General features: G+C 35.8%; 1 protein-coding gene across 1 annotated transcript; it reads right to left on the bottom strand.

Moving 5' to 3' along the window:
* Positions 1 to 7,363: 7,363 nt before the first annotated feature.
* Positions 7,364 to 8,302, bottom strand: LOC124097384 (olfactory receptor 1J21-like). The gene has a single exon (XM_046451844.1). It carries the CDS (start codon positions 8,300 to 8,302, stop codon positions 7,364 to 7,366), a length of 939 nt encoding a protein of 312 aa, XP_046307800.1.
* Positions 8,303 to 25,182: the final 16,880 nt, after the last annotated feature.

The raw sequence follows: 25,182 nt of genomic DNA on the forward strand, positions 1-25,182 counted from the left end.
CCACAGGAGCCGGCAACCCGGCCCTACAGAGCCGCGGCCATATAGAGACTGGAGCTCCCACCGCCCGCCAGCCTGCTGTCCCTGTGCCCAGTCCTCCAGGGCCTCTGCCCCCGCCCTGGCCTGCTTGCTGGGCACTCAGGGAGCCTGGGAGGCGGCAGTGAGGCCGGTGGGCCGCCAATGGGCAGCCATCCTTGGGTCACATTAGGGGAGCGCCTCTGCAAGCCGCCATCTGGTCAGATCTGGCAGATCAAACCATCTTAACAAGCATTTACAGAATATTCCATCCAACAGCTTCAGAATAGACCATAGGTTAGGCCACAAAATAGGAATTAACAATTTTTTTTTAAATGAAGTCATGTCCTGGGTCTTTTCTAGTCACAATGTAGACCTAGAAGTCAACAGCAGGACAACCTTGAGAAATTATATCAACAAATTGCCATGAACAACACACTTTTGAACAAGCAATGTGGGTCATTGAGGAAGTGGAAAATTTTCTTGAGAGAAATGAATGTGAAAAAGGAACATACCTGAACTTGCAGAAGCTCACATTACACTAAAGAGCTATAGTAATAAAAACAGCACGGTATTGTCATCAAAGCAGACATGACAACCAATGGCATAGGAGACACAGAGACAAACTCACATGTATACAGCCATCTCAAACTTGACAAAAGTGCCAAAAATAGCTGGGGTTGTGACTCAGTAGTAGAGCACTTCCTAGCACATGTGAGGCACTGGGTTCAAGACTCAGCACCACATATAAATAAATGAATGAAATAAAAGTCCATCAACAACTAAAAAAAAATTATAAATGCCAAAAATATGCATTGGAGAAATGATAGCCCTTTTTTAATGAATGGTGCCAGGGAAACTGGATTTCCATATGTCGAAAAATGAAACTAGATTCCTATCTCTCACTCTGCACAAAGTCAACTCAAAGTGGATCAAAGACTTACAAATTAGACCATAAACTGCAACTGTTGAGAGACAAAAACAACACCCCAACATACTGGAACAGACACCAAATTCCTTAGCAGGACTCTAAAAGTGCAAGAAATAAAACCAAAGATCAATAAGTGGAATGGCATCATATTAAAAAGCTTCTGCACAGCAAAGGAACACAAACACATAGAGAGAGCCTGTAGAAGGAGAAGATCTTTGCCAGCTACTCCTCCAACAGGGGATTAACATGCAGAACATATAAACAACTCAAAACACTCGACACCAAAACACAAATAACATAATCAAAAAATGAACAAAAGAACTAAACAGACACTTCTCAAAAAAATAAATACATACGGTCAACAAATATGTGTTAATATTTTTTTAAATTATAGGAGACTTGAAAAAAGAAACACATTTGTTGTTAATGTTGTTTTCTACATTTGAAAAATCTGTTGCTATGAAAAAGAATACACTGAGTCATGCTGTGATAATAAATAAACACGACTACCAGCTTTGAAGATTAATAAGAGGTTTATTATATGTATGTGCATAAAAATACATGCAATTTAATTACAAAGCCTATAGTTTTATATACAGAGTGGAAATGTTGAGTCATGGTATAGATTGTTCATCGTTAGTCATCTTCCCACATATTATAAATTCCCTGTTTTTAAGCAAATTAAGGAGTAATACATATCAAAATATAAAAGCATGATACACAGATTATACAGAAGTATACATACATGATAAATAATTTATATACATAAATTTTTAAATGATAGTGTTGGCATTATAAAAGAGTGGAGAAATGTTGAAATAGTAAAATTAATTTGAGGTCTTTCATTATGCATAAGAAAAAATATTTAAAGGAATTTTTACCTCACACTACAGTAAAAATAATCAACTCCTTTATTTCAAAGATTTCCAGGGACTAAAGATAAAGTTTAAAATTTTTACTTAAAATCATGGCACACTATTCATTAGGTACATAGGCTAAGGGAGTACTTTTGTTAAAAAAAAAATCGCACATATATTTGGTTAAACAATAGTTCAAATCACATTATTTTACTAGCTAATGCCAGAACAATATTCTTTTGAGATGGAAATCTCAAAGTGATATAATCGCCGAGTCTTGTTGAATTGTTACCAAAGCAGATACTATTTATGTTCAATTTTACTAACTCCTGATGACATCTAGCTTATTTCTTATTACATGGTATTGATTAGATCGGGTGCATGTGTTTTAGTCTAGGGACACAATTCACTTCTATTTTCAAAAGTCACAAACTTCCCCTTGATTCTCAAGAATCTGTTGCACATATAAACTGTCTGTCATTGTGTGTGTGTGTGTGTGTGTGTGTTGAATTGGTATTAATATGAAGTGTTCTAGAAGGGATTCCACTGGGGTATTCCTACTACTGAAGCAAACAATGCACCCCTACATTTGCATACATACCAGGAATATAAATCTACCCTTCCCCAGCTTCTGCATTTCTCCTGATGCCACATCCCTTACTTATTGTCTTGAAAATATTATGATTGCCATTGTCAGGGTGATTTCCTTAAAAAAATCACTTAAAAAACACCAATTCATGATAAAATGATGAATTAATAACTTCAAACACATTAAAATTAACTATTTTTACTACTGGTAGATTAAAAAGTCAAAATCTTTATATGAACACACTTGCAATATAAAAAGAATGACTTTATAACTTTTTCCAGTAAGTGGATGGATCTAGAGACTGTCAAGTAAGTGAACAAGCTAAACCCCCCAAACCAAAGGTTGAATGTTCTCTTTGATATGTGGATGCTAACACACAACCAGCGGGGAAGAGAAGTGCCCCCACCAGCATGGCCATTAATTGAGAAACCAGAGGGCCATGAGGGGATGAAGAAAAGACAGACACACATAGAAAAAAAGCTGGGACCAGGTGGGTAGCCACGCCCTGATGAGGTTTGACTGACATGTTTATTATACAGGTTTTGTCATCAGGTTATTTGTGAGAAAGTTTTGGCCAAGCAGGCAGTCTAAAGGACACAGGAAACTTGTAAGACATCAAGGTCCTCTTGTTATGCCCAGAATTCTCTACCCCGGGGAGTTGGTGTCTGAATCCAAGGTTCCAACTGTTAGAGCTGCTCACCTTTGCACGTAGCCACCCCTGGCTGGCATTACCATGGCAACTGGGGCATCTCACCCCACACTATTACATAGGCAGCTCCCACTGCAAGTGCAGCCATGAGGAAATCAGAAACCATAGTTTGAATCACCACTCTCCACAGGGAAGAACAGAAGTTCAGCAGATTAGACAAAGGGGAATGAAGGGAAGGGATGGGAAATAGGAAAGAGAGTAGAATGAATTGGACACAAATTTCCTGTGTTCATATATGACTACACCACCAGTGAAACTCCACATCATGTACAACCACAAAAATAGGATCCTAATTAGAATATGTCAAAATCTACCCTACCGTCAGGTTTATCTAAAAAGAATAAATAAAAAATAAAATTAAAATTTTAAAAATGGACGAAAGACTAATTTCCAAATTATGTAAAGTCTATATGCAATAAATAAAAGACAAACCACCCAATAGAAAAGCAGGAAAAAAAAACATGATCATACATTTTACATGAAGAAATTCTAGAACAACAAGGATAATGGTGCTTGTTCTCATGATCCAGTGTGAGTCTCCCAGTAGGTAGAAGGCTTTTCACTATCTGGCAATTCAAGAGCCAGGCTCAATTTTTCTGAGAGAAGCAGGTAATTTGTTTCCTCTCAATAGAGAAGATCCATCTGCTTCTTCAAAATTCTGGCCAGAAATAGCACACATTCTTTTCCACTGTTGAGAATGTGTTTCTTAGACTCCCTAGAACAGGGGAGGGGGGAAGATGTAGCAGCTTCTTCCCAGTGACAAATTTACAGATCATGAGTTGGGTGGGCAGTCAGTCATCTCTGTCATAAATAGACAGGAAACATAAGGTTAGAAGTTTTATTGCATTAATGATCATGGGAATAGAAAGTAAAAGCATACTGAGATGTAATTTGCCATTTGCTACATTTGCAAAAAATCAAAAGTGAAATCTTTGATTTAAAGTCTTGAGAAAAAAGTAATAGGAACTCTCAAGCCCTGTAGATACATGTTTAAATTAGTGTAATTTAACAAATAGAAATGGTCCTAGTCTTTTGAGGAATCTCCATCCTATTCCCAAAGTAGTTATATTAATTTACAGTCTTACCAACAATGATTGAGTATCCCTTTCCCTCACATCCTTGTCGCACTTATTACTATCTGTATTTCTTGATGATTATCATTCTAATGGGAGTAAGATGACCCAACTATGCCACCTCTTGGTATTTATCCAAAAGAACTAAAATCAGCATAGGATAATGATTCATAGATACCAATATCTATAGAAGCACAATTCACAGTAGCCAAGTTATGAAACCAACCCAAGTCCCCTTCAACAGATGAATGGATAAACAAAATGTGGTATACACACAATGAAATTTTACTCATTCATAAAGAAGAATGAAATTATGACATTTGCTGGTAAATGGATGGAACCAGAGAACATTATGCTAAGTGAAATGTGGCAGACTTAGAAAATCAAAGGTTGAATGTTTTCTCTCATCTGTGGAAATGAGTGAAACAAGGGGAAAAAAGGAGTGGAGGTTACATGAAAATAGGAGGCCAATAAATGGAGCAGAGGAAGGAAACTGGAGGAGAGAAGAAGGACAGAAAAAGGGGGAAACAAATGAATTAACCAAATTATGCTGTTTCCACATATGCACACACCACAGTGAATTCCACCTTTATGTATATCTATAAAGCACCAATTTAGGGGTAGGAGGGGAAGGGAGGAGGTATGGGGTTTGAAATGATGGTGGAATGTGATGGACATTATTATCCAAAGTTCATGTATAAAGACACAAATTGGTGTGAATATACTTTGTATACAACCAGAGATATGAAAAATTTAGCAGAAAATTTTCCCTGTGGGCCTATCATTTCCATGATTAATATTTTACATTGGTATAGTGACTTTGTTACAATTGAATCAATATTGGTAAGCTAAAATTGGTGAAAGTCCATAGTTTACACTAGGGTGAATCACTCTTCTACAGGGTTTTGCTTTGAATTGTTTCTCTCTTAGTTTGGTTTTGACAACTGCATAATTACATGTATCTAAAGTTACAGGTTCATACAGAATAACTTTTGGCCCTAAAAATTCCCTTTGTTCTACTTATTCATCCTGCCCTTTCCCATACAAAACCTTGGTAATCGCTGATTCTTGTTTTGCATTTTCTAGAATGTCATATGTAGCTGTAATCATATCCTGTGTAGCCTTTTCAGAAAGGTTTCTTGGTATAACTATTTTCTAGAAGAATTTAGCAGTGATAATTTGTATATACCTTGCAGTACAATCAAGTAATTCTTCTGTATATATAATTTACATAACCCTTTGCATATACACACTGTATGAATGCATGTAAATTGGTAGCATCAATGTTCATAATACCAATACAGTGAATCAAAAAAATGATCCCAAAAAATAGAGGACATAAATGTGTTATAGTCTCACAGCGGAAGTTGAAAATATTTAAATGAATTTGACAAGGATAGTAAGAAAAATAAAGGAAAATAGAATAAATCTTTTATTTTATACACACGCATTACAGAGTAGGAAAGATTTTTTAAATGTTAAAATTCTTACAAAAAGTAAAGGAACAGAGAAGATAGTAAAAATACCAGGTAACTTCAAAAGGAATGAAACTACAATTCAGAAATGACCAAAGGAACTTCAACATATTGTTAATTTTCTAGATATTTCTAGCCAAGATATTTTTTAATGAATATTTATTTTAATATTTTTCTTTAAAATGTGATCATATATCATCTATATATGAATACATACTATATATAAGCATGCTACAGACGTCAAAATCCCCAAATAATAAGAAAAAATATGCCTGGCACATGTATATAAACTGTAATTATATTATATATGTTATTTTGCCTATATGTTATTTCAATATTTAGTAGAGATTAAAGTAAAATTTCCAATAAAATTGGTAAAAATATTACTCGGATTTGAAAATTATTCAAGTGGCTTGTAGGTCTCAGGACTTGACTTTACATACAGTAGTCTGATTTCCAGTTTTATGATATTGCTAACTTAGTGCTAGATGCCTAGTTAAAAAAAAAAAACTTCTAATAAATTTGAATTGCCTTTTTCATACCAAATACTAGAGTTAAAGTAAATAACAATTTTTGTCATGCTTGCATGACAAACATGTTTGTCACAGTAATGAATGTTTAGCAATGAAGTTAAGTAACTTTGCCTTGAGTAGAGGCAGTTTCTCAAAGACTAAAACAACACACTACCATTTCAGATGGAAACCAGAACATTTAGATAGTTGAAGGAGGGAAATATCTTTTTTCTTTTCATAATAAAATATAGTGAATTAAATTACACTGATGCCTGACTTGAACTCGGTTCAGGTTGCCTAGACTTCCTAACATCCTTTCTAGCCATTCTCCAGTCCTGACCCAGATTCGCTGAAGCCCCTGATCTGAATGGGCTTCATCCCCCATGATTACATCACCACCTGGAAGGACTTTAAAACTCTCTCCTCTCACAACTTTGCCTCACACCCACACAACATCTGAGACCTCAAGGGCTCCGTTCAAGTTTATGTTTGACATTTGGGGCATGCGCCTGTATCTGGGTACCATTGTCCTGGCATTCCACAGACAGAAAGCCATCCTCTGTCAGTTAGTAAAAATGTTTTGGAAAATGAATATGAAATTATAATCACCTGGAAAGACTAAAAGGGAGAGGATGGGTAAATATTGTTCAATGAATATTAAGTTATAGTAGGAGAAATAACTTGTGTCCTATGGCACAGCATAGTAACTGTGATAATGATACAATATTATGTATTTCAAAAAGCTAGAAGAAACAGTCCTGAATAATTTCAAAAATAATTTCAAAAAAATTATCCCAAGAAAGTGATAAATATTTGAGGAGATAGATACACTTTCTTTGATTTGGATAGTATACGTGATATATATCATGTATGAAAACATCATATGTTGCCCTATAAATATGTACCATTTTTATTTGTCAATTAAAAGTAAAAACATGTAAAATATATATTTTTATAAATAAATATATAAAATAAAAATATATTAAAAATACAAAAAGTTATTAAAAACAAAAGTAAATCTAGATTTCTAATTAAGGTTACACCCAAAAATTAATTCAAAGGGAATATAATTAAAGACAAAAATAAAATTATAAAGCTAGGATAAAGATGACTTATTATTTAAGAAATGAGAAAACTGTCACAAAAGTCTACAAACTAACAAATTTTTAAAAGACTGATACACCTCATAAGGAAGATAATGCTCATCATGTTGAAATGGTTCCTCTCCTGATGATGTTTCTGAGAGCTCCTTTCATATCCCGATTCCTCAGACTGTAGATAAAGGGATTCAGCATGGGGGTGACCAGAGTGTACAACACAGACACAATGACATCCTTGTCATTAGTGCTATTAGATGAGGGGACAAAGTATAGTGCAATAATGGCTCCATAGTACATTGAAACCACAGAGAGATGGGAGCCACATGTGGACAAGGCCTTGCAGATGCCCTTGACTGAGGGTCTTCTCAGGATGGTGGCCCCAATGTGTCCATAAGAGACCAGAATGCATATGATGGGGAGGGTAACAACTGCTGATCCTGCAGTAAGGACAGCTAGCTGATTGATGGTGGTGTCTGAGCTGGACAGCTTGAGTAAGGCAGAGAGGTCACAGAAGAAGTGGTGAAGAATGTTGCTTCTAAGGAAAGAGAGACGGGCTAGAAGGAGAGTTTGGAAAAGGGCATTGGCAGAGGATAAAACCCAAGACACAATTACTAACAGAAAGCAGAGGTTCTGACTCATGATTCTGGGATAGTGCAGTGGGTGACAGATGGCCACATACCTGTCATAGGCCATTGAGGTCAGAAGGAAGCTGTCAAGATCTGCAAACAATACGTAAAAAAATTCCTGGCAAATGCACCCAGCATAGGAGATGGATTGAGTCTGGGTCAGCATGTTCATGAGCATCTTTGGGGCCGTGACTGAGGAGAAAGAGATGTCAGTGAGGGCCAAGTGGCTGAGGAAGAAGTACATGGGGGTGTGCAGGCGAGAGTCCAGCCTGATGAGCAGGATGATGAGCAGGTTCCCCAGCACCGTGGTCAGGTACATGCCCAGGAACAGGGCATAGTACATGCCTTGCTGCTCTGGCTGGATGGGGAGCCCCAGGAGGAGGAACTCAGATATGCTGCTCTGATTATCCCTCCTCATGCTCTTCTTGTTACCTTTTTCTGGAGACAAAATAAGAGATGGAAATGTGAAAGAATTAGAAGTCCTTGGGAATATTATACAAGAAAATCATGGTTTTGAACTAGTCAGTAAGTGCATTTTAACCTGAATCTCTCAGGCTTTTTGCCATACTGATTGGCTAGTGAGGGTCAGGGAAAGGATGATATTTGTCCACCTATAAAATAACTGAACATCTTTTGAGGTACCATGAAACATCAGAATGAATATCGAATCACACCAAGTTCCACTTGAGGAGCTCAGTATGGAAATTTGAGATTAGGGAATTAGTGTGCATGACCAGGTCAGTAATCAGCTAATGGAAAGACTATTAGATGGTGTGATGTCTAGTGGTTTTTGACCTCTCTTAGCCTTCCGCATGCCTCTGAAATACACTTTGGCTAATGATTTGTTTCCACGGACTGAATCAAGAGCACACAGTGGACTGCTTTGGATCTACAGGATATTAAGATCTGAAGACTTGGTGGAAGTATCATATGGACAGGTTGAGGCATGAATGCTAAGTTATGAATCAATGTCTATAACATAAAATATCTAATGACACACCTTGCAATAGGTTTATCTGTTCTTCTTTTAAGAAAGTCCTTTTCCACTGAAGGTTCTTAATTTTCCATCTCTCTTTCTAATGGAATTTTCAAGGGGTGAGGATAAAACTTCTGTTCATGTTATTTGTCCACCTAGAAAACCCAAAATTAACCACCTTGGGAATTCCCTCAATCAAACCAAATCACCCTGTTGAAGTCTTTATAACATTGGGAAATACTTGACTTTTCCAGTCACTTCTTGAATCTGCCAGAGTTTCTTGGTGTCTGCCTAGCAAAAACAAAAACAAATGATACAATTCTTCTTCATGATTCTTAGCCTAGGTTTGATTCTTTTTAATTATCACATTTTAATTATATATAATAATAGGTTTCATTATGGCATATTCACACATGTTAAAACATACTATATATCCTTTATCCATTCATCCTTTGATGCTATACCAAAGAATCTTAACCAGTATCTTTGTTATATTTCAATATTTTCTACATTGCATAAATTATCATTCCTCTCTTTTACTCCTTCAGGGCAGTTAGTCTTGGACCTACCCATGTAAGCTAACACAAAATAATAGGAAAATAGATTATAATCTGTATACTAAAAATTAAAATACATATTCTTTGTAATGTTTATTTAAACTGTAATGTTTGTAAAATTTGTTTAAATTGTTGGGGAATGATATTGGCTAAATTCTATTCTTATATTGTGTGCATGTACAAATATGTAATGATATATCCTGTTAATATATACAATCATAATGTACCAATAGAAAATGTGGGGGAAAGTGAAGGAAATTATCATTTGATAGCTAAGGAAGTGTCTCACTATCTGCCTTATCATAAACTCATAAACTCATTTGGGGAATTTAACTAAAGTTTACATAACAACTCTCACAACTTGATTGAAATTATCTATAAAATTCTTATCTCCTCCAGCACACTATGTTAAAAATTATATTAATGTGACCTTGTGAGCTGATATGGATTATACTTTTGGTTGTTACTCATCACCATGTTAGTAACAATCAAGTTCATCACAATGAAAATAGTAATTAGCTCTCAGTTGGGCATATTGATTTTTTCTAATATTTTTCTATTTTCAGCATATGATAAACATTGTTCTTATATCATTTTTCACAAACAGCATATATATCTGGAATTCTTAGGAATGGAATTTGAGGGAAAATATTCATGGTTTTGATAGAGTGCCAAATTACCAGTGGCTAATGTGAAAAGGAAGTCAATTTTTATTATTGTTTAAAAAGGAGTCTGTAATAGAAGAACATATAACCAGAAGATTATGAAAATGGGAATTCCAGTTTAGTATATGGAGACAACAGAGCCGGAGCATTTAAGAAACAGAAAATAGTAGACCATAGTCAGTCTGGGAAATACACAAGGTGGAGAATTGAGAAGTCAGAGTATATAAAACCCTTTACACTATCACAGAAATTTTAATCTATTCTATAACAGTAGTACACTCAAGTAAAGAATTAAATAAAGAAGGGATTAATCTTGCTGGCTAGATAGGGATCATATTATATCAAGGAAAGAGTGTCAGCAGGAATCTGAGTAGGAGGTAATTATAGCAGCTCAGGTACAATTATAGCAGGTACAAAATAATAATACAAAATAATACCTACCTGTACCTGTATTATGGCAGCAGAGATGAAGAAAATAATAGAGACTTATGATACAATTTGGAAGAAACCCCAACAAACCTAATGGGGTTAAAGTTAAGAAAATGAAGTATGTTTTCCCACATCTTTCTCAAAGCTTAGAGATAAACTATGCTATGTGAAGTTTTTTCCTGTTATCTTAAATTTTGGATCAACACTCAATTCAAAATAAATCACTCTACATGGAGCTGTCTGTCAGAGTGTGCTATGAGTGGGGTAGTGTTTAGGCATCAGTTGTACAAACTGGACAAATACACATAGACATAAAACCCAGAAGATTGTACTACTGAATGTAAATTCTATATCTGCTATGACATCGTCCCTTACATGATGAACAGAGATATCTTCAGCAGCAAGTCATAAGAAGGTTCTTCCATTTCTTCTGGAAGGCACAAAATAGAGTAAGCAGGTGGCATTTCTAAAGAGCTTAATGGTCCATTGCAACAAGGAGACAGGTTTTTCTAAACCATTTAGAATGCGCATAGGATATACATTTGTTCACAACTCCTGAGAAATCAGTGTGAACTCTGATTTTCAAACCATGGGGAGGACCTGGGGAGGGGTGGCAATCCCCCATCCCAGATCTAAATTAGAGACCAATAAGATCTAATTGCTTCATTGTCTTTGGCTCTCTTGGGGTCAGAGGCTGAAGCAGGAGTAAGAGTTCATCCTTGGAGGAATAATGACAATAACCACAAAACAGGCGTTAGGAACTTGGTGATTCATAATTCTTTTTGTCATCTCAATTGACCTTGGAGAAAGTATGATTAAGATTCTATAACAAGGGCTGGGGATGTGACTCAAGCGGTAACGCACTCATTTGACATGCTCGGGGTGCTGGGTTCAATCCTCAGCACCACATAAAAATAAAATAAAGATGTTGTGTCCACCGAAAACTAAAAAATAAATATTAAAAATTCTCTCTCTCTCTCTCTCTTAAAAAAAAATTTTTAAAAAAAGAGAAAAGATTCTATAACAAGCCAGGCTGGAGGTTGAGATTGAGAACAAAAGTTTCTTGCTTTTGACCCTATGCTATTTCAAGAACTTCAGAAAAACTCAAATACTATCACTATGATTAAAAGAATTTAGAACATTAAATATCATCATTATTAATAATGGATTAAAAATGAATAAAATATAGTCTCTATAAATTTCAATCTCTTTCTTAAAAGCATTCTATTCTAGTCTATTCAAGAAATGTACATTTCTAGATACCATGAACATGCACATTTCCTACGATAACATGAAATAATCTTTAATGCTTATTTTTTCACCCAACTTACAAAATCAATCCCTAATCCATTTTGTACATCCTAGAATTTCTTCAATGATGGTAGAAAATGAATATCATGCATTCATTGTTCATGTGAAGATGTTTGAATATTTGTAGATGTTGTTAATTTTTTTCTATTTATGTTAAATTCAAGTTTTACTGAGAACTGCTATTCAAGTAGAAATGTCCTATAAGATATTTAAACTTCCAGAATGGTTTCTAGCTCCTGTCAATCATGGTTGATCATCTGTTTCCCTTATGATAATACTCCAGTTAATTTGTCTGTTTTGTAGAAGTCACAGGTAGACAAAAAACTTTTATCTCAAACACAACAATATCATTGACACCTCCCTCTTTTCTGACATTAAAGAATATATAAAAAAAAAAGTTCATGAGATGGCAGATTAGAGGAACAGTTCCACAGCAGTTCTGTAGCTCAAGAAATTAAAAGTGGGAAAACTGCTCCTCAGCAAGGTGGGCAAACAAGAGAATGAACTGAAATCTAATGTTGGACAGCAAAATAATCTCAGAGACACAGAAAGGTAGAAACTTTGATCATAACATAGGAACAGTACGTTACAGATGCACTTCCCACCACTGAGGGGATGGGAAGCACAGAGAGAGAGAGAAAACCTTGGTGAATAAAATTGACTTGGGAGAACCTGTGGAATAGAGAGGGGGTTTGATGTGAACTGATACAGAGATGGTGGGAGAAGTTGGGTGAAGAGTATTTCAATTCACTCCCTGAAGGGCAGATTGTCCACAGCAGTCAGAGTTCCTGTGCAGGAACCAGTTTTGAATAACCATGTGACAGTGAGCAGATTTGTGAGATTAGGAAACCATAGGAAGACACCAGCCTGACCCAGCAGTTGCTGATTGTAGGGTCCAGAGTATGCCTGGGCCAACGTGATTGAAACAGCACAGAGAGGACAGTGCTGGGTGGCACTGGGTGGCCATAGTGAGGAGAGAGCCCATCTTGGTGCTGGCATCCCATATGAGCTCTACAAAGATTCCAGTAGCCAGTCTGACAACTAGGTCTGATGTCCAACTCACCACTCCTCTTCAATGTAGTTTTTGAAACTCTCATCAGAGCAATCATACAAGCAAAGGAAATTAAAATGATACAACTATGAAAAGAAGTCAAATTATCGTTTGCTGATGGAACTTTCCTCTATCTAGAAAATCCAAATAACTCCACCAGAAGACTTCTAGAGCTGATAAATAATTTCAGTAAAGTAGAAGAATAAATGATGAACATTCATAAATCAATAGCTTTTCTCTACTCCAATAGTAATTCTGCTGAGAAGGAGATCAGGAAAACTGTCCCATTTACAATAACACCAAAAATATAATAAAAGACTTGGGAATGAATTTAACCAAGGAAGTCAAAGACCTCTATAATGAAAACTACAGAATACTGGATAAATAAATTAAAGAAGAACTTGGAAGATGGAAAAACTTCCAAGTTCTTGGGTTAGCAGAATTAATATTGTCAAAATGCTATACAGAGTTAATGTCATCTCCATCAAAATATCAGTGACTTCCTTCACAGAAATAGGGAAAAAAACAGTCCTAAAATTCATTTGGAGGAATAAAAGATCCAGAATAACAAATTAAATCTTGAATAAAAAGAATGATCCTGGAGGCATCACAGATTATACTACAGAGCTATAGTAATAAAAACAGCATTGTATTGTCATTAATACAGACATTAAAACCAATGGAACAGAAGACAGAGACAACTCACATAGTGACAGTCATCTGATACTTAACAAAGATGCCAAAAATATATGTCGCAGGAAAGACAGCCTTTCAACAAATATTGCTGGACAATGGGATTTCACATGTGGAAGAATGAAACTAGATCCCTGTCCCTAACCCTGCACAAAAGTCAAATCAAAGTTGATCAATGACTCAGAAAACCTAGGATTAAAACCAGAAACTCTGCAACTACTAGAAGAAAACCTAAGGTCAATACTCCAACTTTTTGATGCAGGGACCAACTTCCTTAACAAGACCTTGAAAGCAAATACAAGAATCAATAAATGGGGTCAGCATAAAATTAAAATCCTTCTGCATAACAAAGGAAATGATAAAGAGATTGAAGACAGAGCTTATGGTGTTGACAAAAGAATCCTCTGACAGAGGATAATATTCAGAATATATTAAAAAAATTCAAAAAGTTTAACCCCCCCAAAAAAATGATAATAACATATCAAGAAATGGACAAATGGACTAAACAGACATTGCTCAAAAGATGGAACACAAGCAGCCAACAAGTATAGGAAAAATATTCAATATCCCCCACAATCAAGAAACTATAAATAAAAACCACACTGAGATTTCATCTCAATGCAATCAGAATGACAATTAGAAGAATACAAATAATAAGAAATGCTGGTAAGGATGTGGGGGAAAATTGTTGATGGGACTGCAAACTAGTAAAACCATCCTGGAAAGCATTTTGGAGATTCCTCAAAAAGCTAGCAATGGAACCACCATATGACTCAGCTATCCCACACCTTGGCATTTATTCAAAGGAACTTAAATCAGCATTCTATAGAGATACAGCCACATCAATGTTTATAGCAGTGCAACTCACAAGAGCCAAAATATAGATCTAGCCTATGTGATGAATAAGATATGGTACATATACACAAGAGAGTTTTACTTAGCCATCGAGAAAAACAAAATTATGGCATTTGCAGGTAAATGAGTGGAACTAGAGAATATCATGCTAACTAAAATAAGCCAGATGCAGAAAATCAAGAATTGAATATTTTCTCTTATATGTAGAAGCAAGAGTGTAACAAAGCAGGGGGTGTTTAATATCATAAAGACAGGATAGGTCAGTGGAGTAGAAGGAGATTGAGGGGGAGGGAGAAGGTCTTAGAAATGGAAGAAAATGTGGAATTAATTTGACAAAATTATATTATGCATAAATATGCCAGTGAATTCCACCTTTATGTATGTGCAAAAAGTACTAATTAAAAATAAATGAATGAAGCCAGGTGCGGTGGTGCACACGTGTAATCCCAGTGGCTCAGAAGGCTGAGACAGGAAAATCATGAGTTCAAAGGTAGCCTCAGCAATCAGTGAGGCCCTAAGCAACTCAGGGAAATTCTGTCTCTAAATAAAATACAAAAAACGACTGAGTATGGGGCTCAGTGGCTGAGGGCCCCTGAGTTCAATCCCCAGTACCAAAAACAAATAAATAAATGAATAATTGAGTGGAAGGTAGACAAGTAGAAAAGAGGAAGAGGATTAGTGGAGGGAAAAGGCAACCTGGGGAACTGGGGAGTGAGATGGAGTAAGCTAAATTTTATCCATGTATGATTATGTCAAAATGATTCCAACTACACCCTTAGAAAAGAAAACAGTAAGTTCATGACTTTGCTTGGTTTCTCATTTAACAGCATGAGGAAAAGTATCTCCTTGAATTGACAAATGACATTATTACTTCCCCAGGTACTTAATATCATTACCTAGATGATCTTCATCTATGTCTTCTTCCACAGCAGGTTTCTCTCATCTTTCTGAATTTTATTCAAAACATGCCCTATGCTTTAGCTTGTGATTCAGTAATAGAATGCACTCAAAGTTTCAGCCACAGCAAAATTGAAAAACTGGCAAATAAGATGAACAGGGATTTCAGAAAAACAAACTTCAAATGAGCTAATCCCTACCTACAAAGATGATCAACCTAAAAATTAACCAAAAAAGCCATACTGAAACCTCAGTAACAATCCTTTTTATATCAATGGATTGAAAATTTGCTTTGAAGATTGTCTTTGAAGACAATAGTATGTATTATTTGGATGTCATAATCATTTTAATATAGAAACAATGTAGTACTATAATTGAGAATTGAAAAACTTACATTGCCATGGATCATGCATTCTAACATCAGTTTAAGCCCCAAATATGTCCTGAAAATGTACAATTGAAAACAAATAAGCAGATTCACAGCAACATTGACAATTCTATTAGAAAAGCAGGGGTGGAGGAAAGTTCAGCAATCAATAAGTTGTGATAATTTTACAGAAGAGATACTGTAGTATGACAATTCTATGTCATACTAAATAAATTTTTAAAAATAATAATGGAAGAAAAATGCAAGTCTCCAATAATATGGCAGAACAGAGAAACAAAAAATTTCATGTAAATATATTATTAGAGACTGAATGTTTGTCTCTCCCTCCCCATAGATTTATAAATTGAAGCCCTACCTATCAGTGTTGCTAATTATTAAATAATATTAAGGGAAATATCTCTGATAGAAAGACATCATGAGAAGGCAACTTATGGTATGGTATGGCAGGTAGAGAGGGTCCTCAACAAGAAACCAAATGAGTTGAAACATTGATCATGTGTTTATAGCCTCATGAACAGTGGAAAAATAATTCTTTATTGTCTTTGTCTAAGCCAACTAGACCATCATCTAATTTTATGATAGCCCCAAGCAAGTAAAGTCATGGTCATAGACATATGAAATATAAATATATGTTTCAGAGATAAACAAATACATATGGGAATAAATTACAAAACCAAATTTGAAATTTGGACTAGCTGTTTCCTCCTGAGAGGTGATGGGAGGGTATCCCTAGAAGTGGATAATAACATGTCCAAAATCTCTCTGTTGAGTCCTACAAGTTCTTCCTTTGGGGTCAGAAGACAATATGCTGGAATGTTTAAAGTCCTGGGTTGAACACTAGTTAATATCATTGAGGATGCCTCTGAGGCAGGCTGACTTAGTAAGATGAAAGTGGGCTGCCTGTGGTCTAAGCCAAGAAAAGTGAAGCCTGAGACATGTCATGCACCCCTGCACCTCCATCAAGCACATCTGCCAAAGAGGTTGTGCCAAGAGAGTGGCATCCAAGTGATATTTGCCAAATTACATTGTTATATTGTGTGCATGTATGAATATATAACAACAAATTCCATCATTATGTACAACTATAATGCACCAATAAAAATGTGGAAAGAAAAAAAATAAATAAAAGTTATTTAGCTTCATTTAAAGAAAAAGGAAGGAAGGAAGGAAGGAAGGATTGTGGCATGCATCACCAACACAGCCAAAGTGAGAGCCTCTGGTAGGGAGGGTCAGGCTTTGGAAGCTTCACACATCTACTGAGGGCCTCCTCCAACCCCAGAACCTCTTCTAGAGAGGGCTGAGGTTACAGAGAAGCGCACACCTCGGATGCTGGCAGTCATTGCAACTACCTCTGACAGCGAGAGCCACTCCCGGGAATCAGAATGCACCTCCACTGCCTCCCTCCCTCTGTGAGTCTCCACTAGGAGGGGCAAAGACAGAAAGCAACATGCAACTCTGCACCTTTGTAGGTGCATTGATAGAGCACAGCTGCCAGAGAGGGCAGGGCCAAGAGATGGCTCAAACATCTGATCCCTGAAGCCACCGCCACAACCTTGTTCAGAGAGAGCCACGCCTGGGAATCTGCATGCATCTGCGGAGGGCTCCGCCACACTCAGCATCTGGCACAGGGAGGGATGAGTGGGAGAACAGAGAACATAGCTACCACCATGTCCCAGCTTGCCCTCTACAGCAGACCTCAGCCCTGAACACATCCCTGAGCTCTGCCCTCTTGTGCCCAGCAGCTCCTCTTCACCCCAGGTGCCAGGGCACCCCATGCCTGAACTTGGGGTGAAAACCTAAACAAACCAGTAACAAGCAACAACACTAAAGCAGTAACAAAAAGTCTTCTAAAAAAGAAAAGCCCAGGATTCTCATGAAGTTCTAACAGATCATTTAAGAAGAACCAATGCCAATCCTTCTCAAATTATTCCATGAAATAAAAGTTTAATTTCTCTCATATGCTTGCATGTATAAGTATTTATGCAATTCTATTTATCTATAACAATGCTTGTAGGGGCTGGGATTGTGGCTCAACGGTAGAGCGCTCGCCTAGCACAGGCAGGACCCGGGTTCAATTCTCAGCACCACATAAAAATAAAGGCATTGTGTTGTGTCCATCTACAAAAAAGATTCATATTCTCTCTCTCTCTCTCTCTCTCTCTCTCTCTCTCTCTCTCTCTCTCTCTCTCTCTCTCTCTTTCTCTCTCTCTCTCCCCCCCTTACAAAATAAAAAGAAGCAATGCTTCTAAAAACCATTTCATGTATTCAATGTATTCAGCACAAGCACTCAGTTTTTTATTTCTTTATAGCCAGCAGTAGAAAGGATGAGTCATACAGTCGAGTCTACATTACTTTTCAGTCATCTTGCCTCATAAGAGAAGTTATCATAAATTAAAAGTTTTTAATAGGGTAATAATGCATATTAACAAATTAGGATATGGTATAAGAACCATGTAGACATAACAGCTACATTAGAAACAACTGATACATCTACAAAAATCAGATATGTTGCAGTTAGCATATCAGAGGAGTGAGGAAAGAATAAACTATAAAAATAATTTTAAATACTTCATTATTAACATTTAAAATGATTAAATGACTTTATACTTCACATTACACTAACAATAATCAACTGCATGTATTTTAAGGATTTTTAAGGCCTAGAAGGAAAGATTTAAAATTTCACGTGAAAATACAACTAACTCTCATTAGGTACATAAGACGAGATGTCCTATATTTTTATTTTTAATACTTCAGAGATATTTGGTTGAAACAATGACATGATTAACTGGGCAAAGCTACTCTAAAATTCTATCCAGGGATGGGACTGTTCAAGTGCTATCATAAATGGGTAATGTTGAATAATTATCAAAACATATCTGTAGTGATATGCTAACTTATGAAATCTGGCTCACTTTCTTGTCACAGTATTTATTAGGCTGAGTGCATGTGTTTTATTCAAGGGGCTCAATTGACTCCTATTTTCCATAGACACAAATATCCCCTAGACTCTGACAATATCTTGCACAACTAAATTGTTCATAAAGCATTGTGTGTGTTGAATTGGGGTTAATATGGAGTTGTGCTAGAAGGGATTTCACTGGGATATGTCTACTATAAGCAAATGAAAGGCATTTTCTTGAAAAGAAGTTCATTTTTATCAGATTGTGCTCTTCCTGATGCCATGTCTCTTCCTTAGTGTCTAGAAAACACAATGGTGGCTATTGCAAAGTGATTTCCTCAACGGATCCCATTAAAATCAAGAACAACTAAATAGATGAATTAATTACTTTAAGCACATTAAAATTGAGACATTGTTATATATTTTAAAGTAACAATATCAAAATAATGGGAGACATTTGCATTATATAGAAAGGGCAAAGGATTAATATCCACATTATATGAAGACTGTCTACAATACAATAAGTAAAAGACAAACCACCTAATAGAAAAGCAAGAGAAAGATAAGATCATTTATTTCACATGAAGGAATTTTGTAGTAAAAAGGGTAATGATGGCTGCTGTAATGGTAAAGGGTAGATCTCCTGGTGGGTAGATGAATTTTCATCATGTGGAAATTCAGGAACCAGGCTCCATTATCTCTAAGCAATGAGGATAATCTGCTTCCCTCCAATAGATAAGTAGATCCATTTGTTTTTCAAAATCTTTTTTGTTGTTGTTGTTTGTTTGTTTTTAAAAATCTTGACCAGGAAATAACACACATTTTCTTCCACTAGGAACAATGTCACTGAGACCTAGACTAATTGAAAATGTAGAAGCTCTCTCCTAGTGAAACTTCACAAATGGTGAAATTTGAGTGAATAGCCAGATATCTCTGTCCAAAATAGCCAGCAAACATAGAGTCAGATGCTTCATAGCATTGACAATCAGTGAAGTAGAAAATAAAAGTACAATGACATTTAATTTGTCATTCATCATACTTGCAGAACATTTTTAAAAATCTCCTTATCAATACCACTTGTTTAAGAGGTAAAGTAGTAGGAACTCGGAGGATACAGGTTTAAAATAGTATAATTTTTTTAAAAAAAATATTTTTAAGATATGCTTTAAATTTATGGAAAAATTGAACAGAAATTGTTCATACAGCTCTTTTCCTAACCCCTAGCCCCAGTTCCTCTGTTGATATCTTTCCCCCTTCTATTGACATCTTGCTTTGTTGTAACACATTTGTTACAATTGAACCAAAATTGTTACATTATTAACTAAAATCTATAGCTTACATTAGGATTCATGCTTGGGACTGTACAGTTGTAGTTACTTTCCCCTTGGTTGGTTGTTTCAGCTTTGTTTTTGACTAACGCATAGTGACATATACCCACTGCTACACCATCAGACAGAATAGATTTTCTACCCTAACATCCTCTTTGCTCTGCCTATTCATCCCTCCCATCCCATACACTAAAGTCTTGGCATTCACTGATCATTTTATTATCTTGATTATTTTGCATTTTCTATGATGTTATTGTCAGTTATAATGATTTTGTATGTAACTTTTTCAGACAGGCTTCTTAGTGTATCTATTTTGTAGAATAATGCAGCAGTAATAGTTAAATGAAATAAATGCATATTCTACAATCCCATTATTTTCCTGAGAATACAAATGACCAGATCTGTTGCACATAACATATTGGGTGCAGGAAGGTACCTTTTTTTCGTTTGTAACAAATTACAGGTGGATTAAACTCCCCTGAAGAACTGATTGAACTCAATTTAGGTGGCCTACACTTCCTCACATCCTGCCAACCCATTCTTCAGCCCACACCTTCAGAAGCTGAACCCCCCATTTCAGATTTCTCATAATTACCACATCACCTGGTAGGTCTTTTCAAAATCTCTACTATTGATACTGTATCTCACACCCAGTTTAACTTTCTAGATCCTTGAGTGCTCCAACCAGGTTTCTGTTCACACTTTTGTCCTGTACCTATTTATTTTGTTTGAAAAATTACCATGGCTTTTTGCATCGATCCGTCTCACTTACATTTATGACCATGTCATCTCTTTTTGGGAAAAAAAAAAGGTTATGTACCTGGTTACCATTTCTCTAGTAAAATAACTTAATAATTGGATATTGAGTAAGAAATTATAAATAGATGATAAAAATATGGGAGAAGAGGGAAGGAGAAAAGTGGATTAATGAATCATAAGTTAGTTACATAAGTTCTGTGTTTTATTGCACTGTAGCTTGACTAAAGATAGTCATACCATACTGCATAATTCAAAACACAAAAAAACCTACAAGAAAGGATTTGGAATGTTTTTATCAGGATAAATTTTAAATATTTGAGAAAATAGATATGCCTACCTGCATTTAAACATTATGTAATATGTACAAGGAACTAATAAATACAAAAAAGAATGAGAGTACCTGTAAATATGTACAACTTTATGTATCAATTTTAAATAAAAATAAATTTATACATACTATTCACAAAAAAATTTGTAATTAAATGTGTTATCTTGTAAGAGTCAAAAAACTTTGCTATAAAAAGAAAACCATGCAATATTTTTAAAAGAATAATGGCTTTGACTACATGAAAATTCCAATGTTGGTAAGACAAGGTGTTGTGGGGCAGGTTGCTGAGAAAACACACCAAGTCCCAATTTTGTCCAAATTGAAGAGTTATTTAGCCAGCCAGCTGGTGACTACTCCCCACAGGACCCATAACTGTCTTTGCAAGGAAAAGCCACAAGCCTGAGCATTTTAGGATATTTAAAGGCTAAAACCAAATCTGGGTTGACGTAGCTATAAGCAAGCAGGTACAGAAGCTGGATTGGGCAGTTAGCGAGACAATGCAATGGGTACACTGGTATTTCCCACACATTTTCCAGGTTGGCATAGCAGCAAGCAAGCAGAAGGGAAGGGGATCAAAATGACCCTCGTTCAATACACGTTAGAGAATGGTTACTAACGTCTAGACAATCAATCTCTGACAAGGTACATTGCCCCAGAAAAATGGAAACCAAAGAGAACAATTTTACATTGTATAAAAATTGCTATTTTGTGTTGCAAGTATGTTATACTAGGTAATTATTAATGAGTACAGAGGCGGGCCTTTCCCATGGGAGGAGCATTTCTTACATGATATGGAGTCTCAGGGTAAAATGGAGTCTGTTTGGTCATTGCCCATATAGCCTGGCCCATAAAAAAGGATACCAAGTGAAAAGTAAAAATGTGCAGACATGTTTGTGAAAACCTTTCCTGAGACTCTAAGATCCACAAGAAAATTAAATGAGACAAAAACTAAATTCAAATTGAAACAAGGCTGAATAAAGACTCCCACATCAGGATTTACCAAGAAATAGAAATTCAGAGAGAAAATGATGCATGTAAGGGACTGAGAAGTCTAATATCCATAATAGGAAACAAAATCCCCATCATGCTGAAAATATTCCTCTACTGAGAAAGTTACTCAGAGCTACTTTCATATCAATTCCTCAGAGTGTGAATAAAAGGATTCACCATGGGGGTGACCAGAGAGTACAACACAGACACAATGACATATGGTCACTGGCATTATTGGATGAGAGCAAAGAAATATAGCCAAATAACTGTTCCATAGTACAGTGAAACCACAGAGATGTGGAAGCCACATGTGGACAAGGTTTTGTAGATCCCTTCGATTAAGGGTCTTCTCAGGATGGTGTCCCCAATGTGGGATAAGAGAACGAAATATCAAAATGGCACAGTTTTGACTATCAATTCTATGCTGAGGATAACTAGCTGATCTGACCTAGACAGCTTAAGTAGAGAAGTCACAGAAGAAGCGGGGGCGGGGCGGGGGGGGGGCTTAATCACAAGTTTTCTGCATTTGTTTGTAATATTTTTCTATTTCCAAATCAGAATCTAATTTTGGTATTAAAGGAATAAATCTATGTCAAGATCATAAAATATCTAGTGACATGTCTTACAATACACCCAAAAGTTTTTCCCCACTAATAAAATTCTTTCATTCAACCAATTCACTCAACATTTTCAATTTTCCAACATTCTTTCTTTAAGAATTTTTCTGTAATGCGGAAAAAATATGTACAGTCTCTTTCAAATTCTACATCCTGTATTCTCTTATCTCAAAGCGTATCATTTTTATTCAAGTCATCAGAACACTAGGAACAATAAAGAATTCTTTATAAGTGCCTGTCTAGCATCAACCAAAAAACCTCTTAATCGCCTCTTGGTTCCTAATTCAGTTTGTATGCCACTGATTTTTCACTAATGTTTTTCTTGTCATATTTCTAATACTTTTATCTGATCATTCCTCCATCTTTCTGTGTTGAGTCAGTTGGTCATAGACTTATCCATGTGAACAATCACAAAATAATATGTAAAGAGAACATGATGATATGTTTACCAAAAATTAGAATCAATATTCTACACATAGATTAATTTAATCACAATTTTTTTGATTTTTTTTAAATAAAGTGATTCTTTTATTCATTTCTCCATTTGAAAATGAACAAAATGTTCTTTGGTTGGTAAAGAGAACATGACACTCATAATGCACTATCTTCAAAATAGACTCTACTCTCTTGTATAACTAAAAAGAATAAATAAAACAATTTAAAAAAGAATAAGAATAGATTCTCAAGAACATCAGAGAGCTTTCTGAAAGTTACTCTACATCAATCAGAGGAACAAAAGCTCAGAGTCATGGGCTTGTAGTTTGGGGGGTTCTTTTGGATAGTGAGGCTGACATATAAGAAAGAAAACCGCATACCAATAGGGCATATACTAGTATATACGTTCTCACTCAACTTTAGTCCACATAAACACTCACCAAGCAAGAGTGATAACAATATTGGGAGCTGAAGGGTTTGAAGGGTCATGGAGCAAATTATTTAAAAATCTAGAAATGTATAAATTCACACAGTCCCTAAATGGGAGAGGGGATTATCATTTGTATTTTTTGATGATTGCTATTCTAGCTATTCTAGCTAAAGAGAGATTAAAATCTCAATGTAAATTTGATTTCAATTTCCCTGATTTTTAGAAATGTTAAACATTTTTTTTTTCATTTTTTTTTGGCCATTTGTATTTCTTCTTTTGAAAAATGCCTGTTTAGTTCTTTTGCCCATTTACTGACTGCATTATTTGGGAATTTTTTGTTTGGTTTTTTTTTTTTTTTTTTTTGGTGTTAAGTTTTTTTTAATATATATTCTGGATATTAATCTCCTACTGGAGGATTACCTGGCAAAGATAATCTCCCATTCTGTAGGCTCCCCCTTTGTGCTCTGGTTTCCTTTGCTGTGCAGAAGCTTTTAAATGTGATTCTGTCCCACTTACTAATTCTTGGTTTTATTTCTTGAGCTTTAGGGGTTTTGTTAAGAGAGTTGGTGTTAGTATTAGTCAGGGTTCTCTATAGGAACAGAATCAACAGGAAGTATAATTATAAAAAGGAGATTTATCAGGTTGGCTTACATGACCAGTTAGCTGGATAGTCGACAATGGCTGTCTGTAGGCTGGAGAGCTGGAAGAATCAGTAGCTGCACAGTCCAAGAGACTGAAACCCAAGAACAAGAGGGACCAACAGTGCTACCTTAGTCTGAGACTGAAGGCTTCTGGAGAATCACTGGTAGATTCTGCTTTGGAAGAGTGAGTAAGTGAGAGTCCTATATCCTCAGACAATCGCAGCAGCAATCAAGAACCCATTCACCAAGAACTGAGCTTCCATCTTCTGCTGCTTCCTTATTCTTTCAAATTTTATTCCATTCAAGCCATCATCCTATTGGACAGCGTTGCACATGTTTAGGGAGGGTCTCCATTTCAGTTGGCTATTCCACATGCCAATCATTCCTAGACACACCCTCATTGACACACCCATAAGCCTCCTGATCTCTTGTATCTATTAATCCAATCAAGTTTGACAATTCAAATTAACTATTACAATGCATATGCCAATATGTGGAAATGTTGAGTCTGTTTTCCTCTAGCAGTTGCAGAGTTTCTGCTCTAATTCCCATGTCTTTGATCCAATTTGAGTTGACTTTTGTGTAGGTTGAAAGATTGGAATCTAGTTTCATCCACTACATATGGATAACCAATATTCCCAGCACCTTTTGTTAAAAAAAAATCTTTTCTCCAACGTATGTTTTTGAATCTTTGTTCAGAATCAGATAACTGTAACTATGTGGGTCAGTTAAAACTGTAATTATGTGGGTAGCTGTCTTCTCTTAGTCTTCATGTCTGTTTTGGTGCCAATACCATGCTGTTTTGGTTATTATAGCTCTGTAGTATAATTTGAGAGCAAGTATTGTGATGCTTCCAGCATCTTCTTCTTGATCAGTATTGTATTGACTATTCTGTGTCTTTTATTCTTTTATTATTATTATTATTATTATTATTATTATTATTTGTTCAAAACATTACAAAGCTCTTGACATATCATATTTCATACCTTTGATTCAAGTGGATTATGAACTCCCATTTTTACCCCATATACAGATTGCAGAATCAC

This window comes from Marmota monax, unplaced genomic scaffold (assembly GCF_021218885.2).
Source record: "Marmota monax isolate L192 unplaced genomic scaffold, Marmota_monax_Labrador192_F-V1.1 WCK01_AAM20220418_F8-fsc00020, whole genome shotgun sequence".
Taxonomy (NCBI): Eukaryota; Metazoa; Chordata; class Mammalia; order Rodentia; family Sciuridae; genus Marmota; species Marmota monax.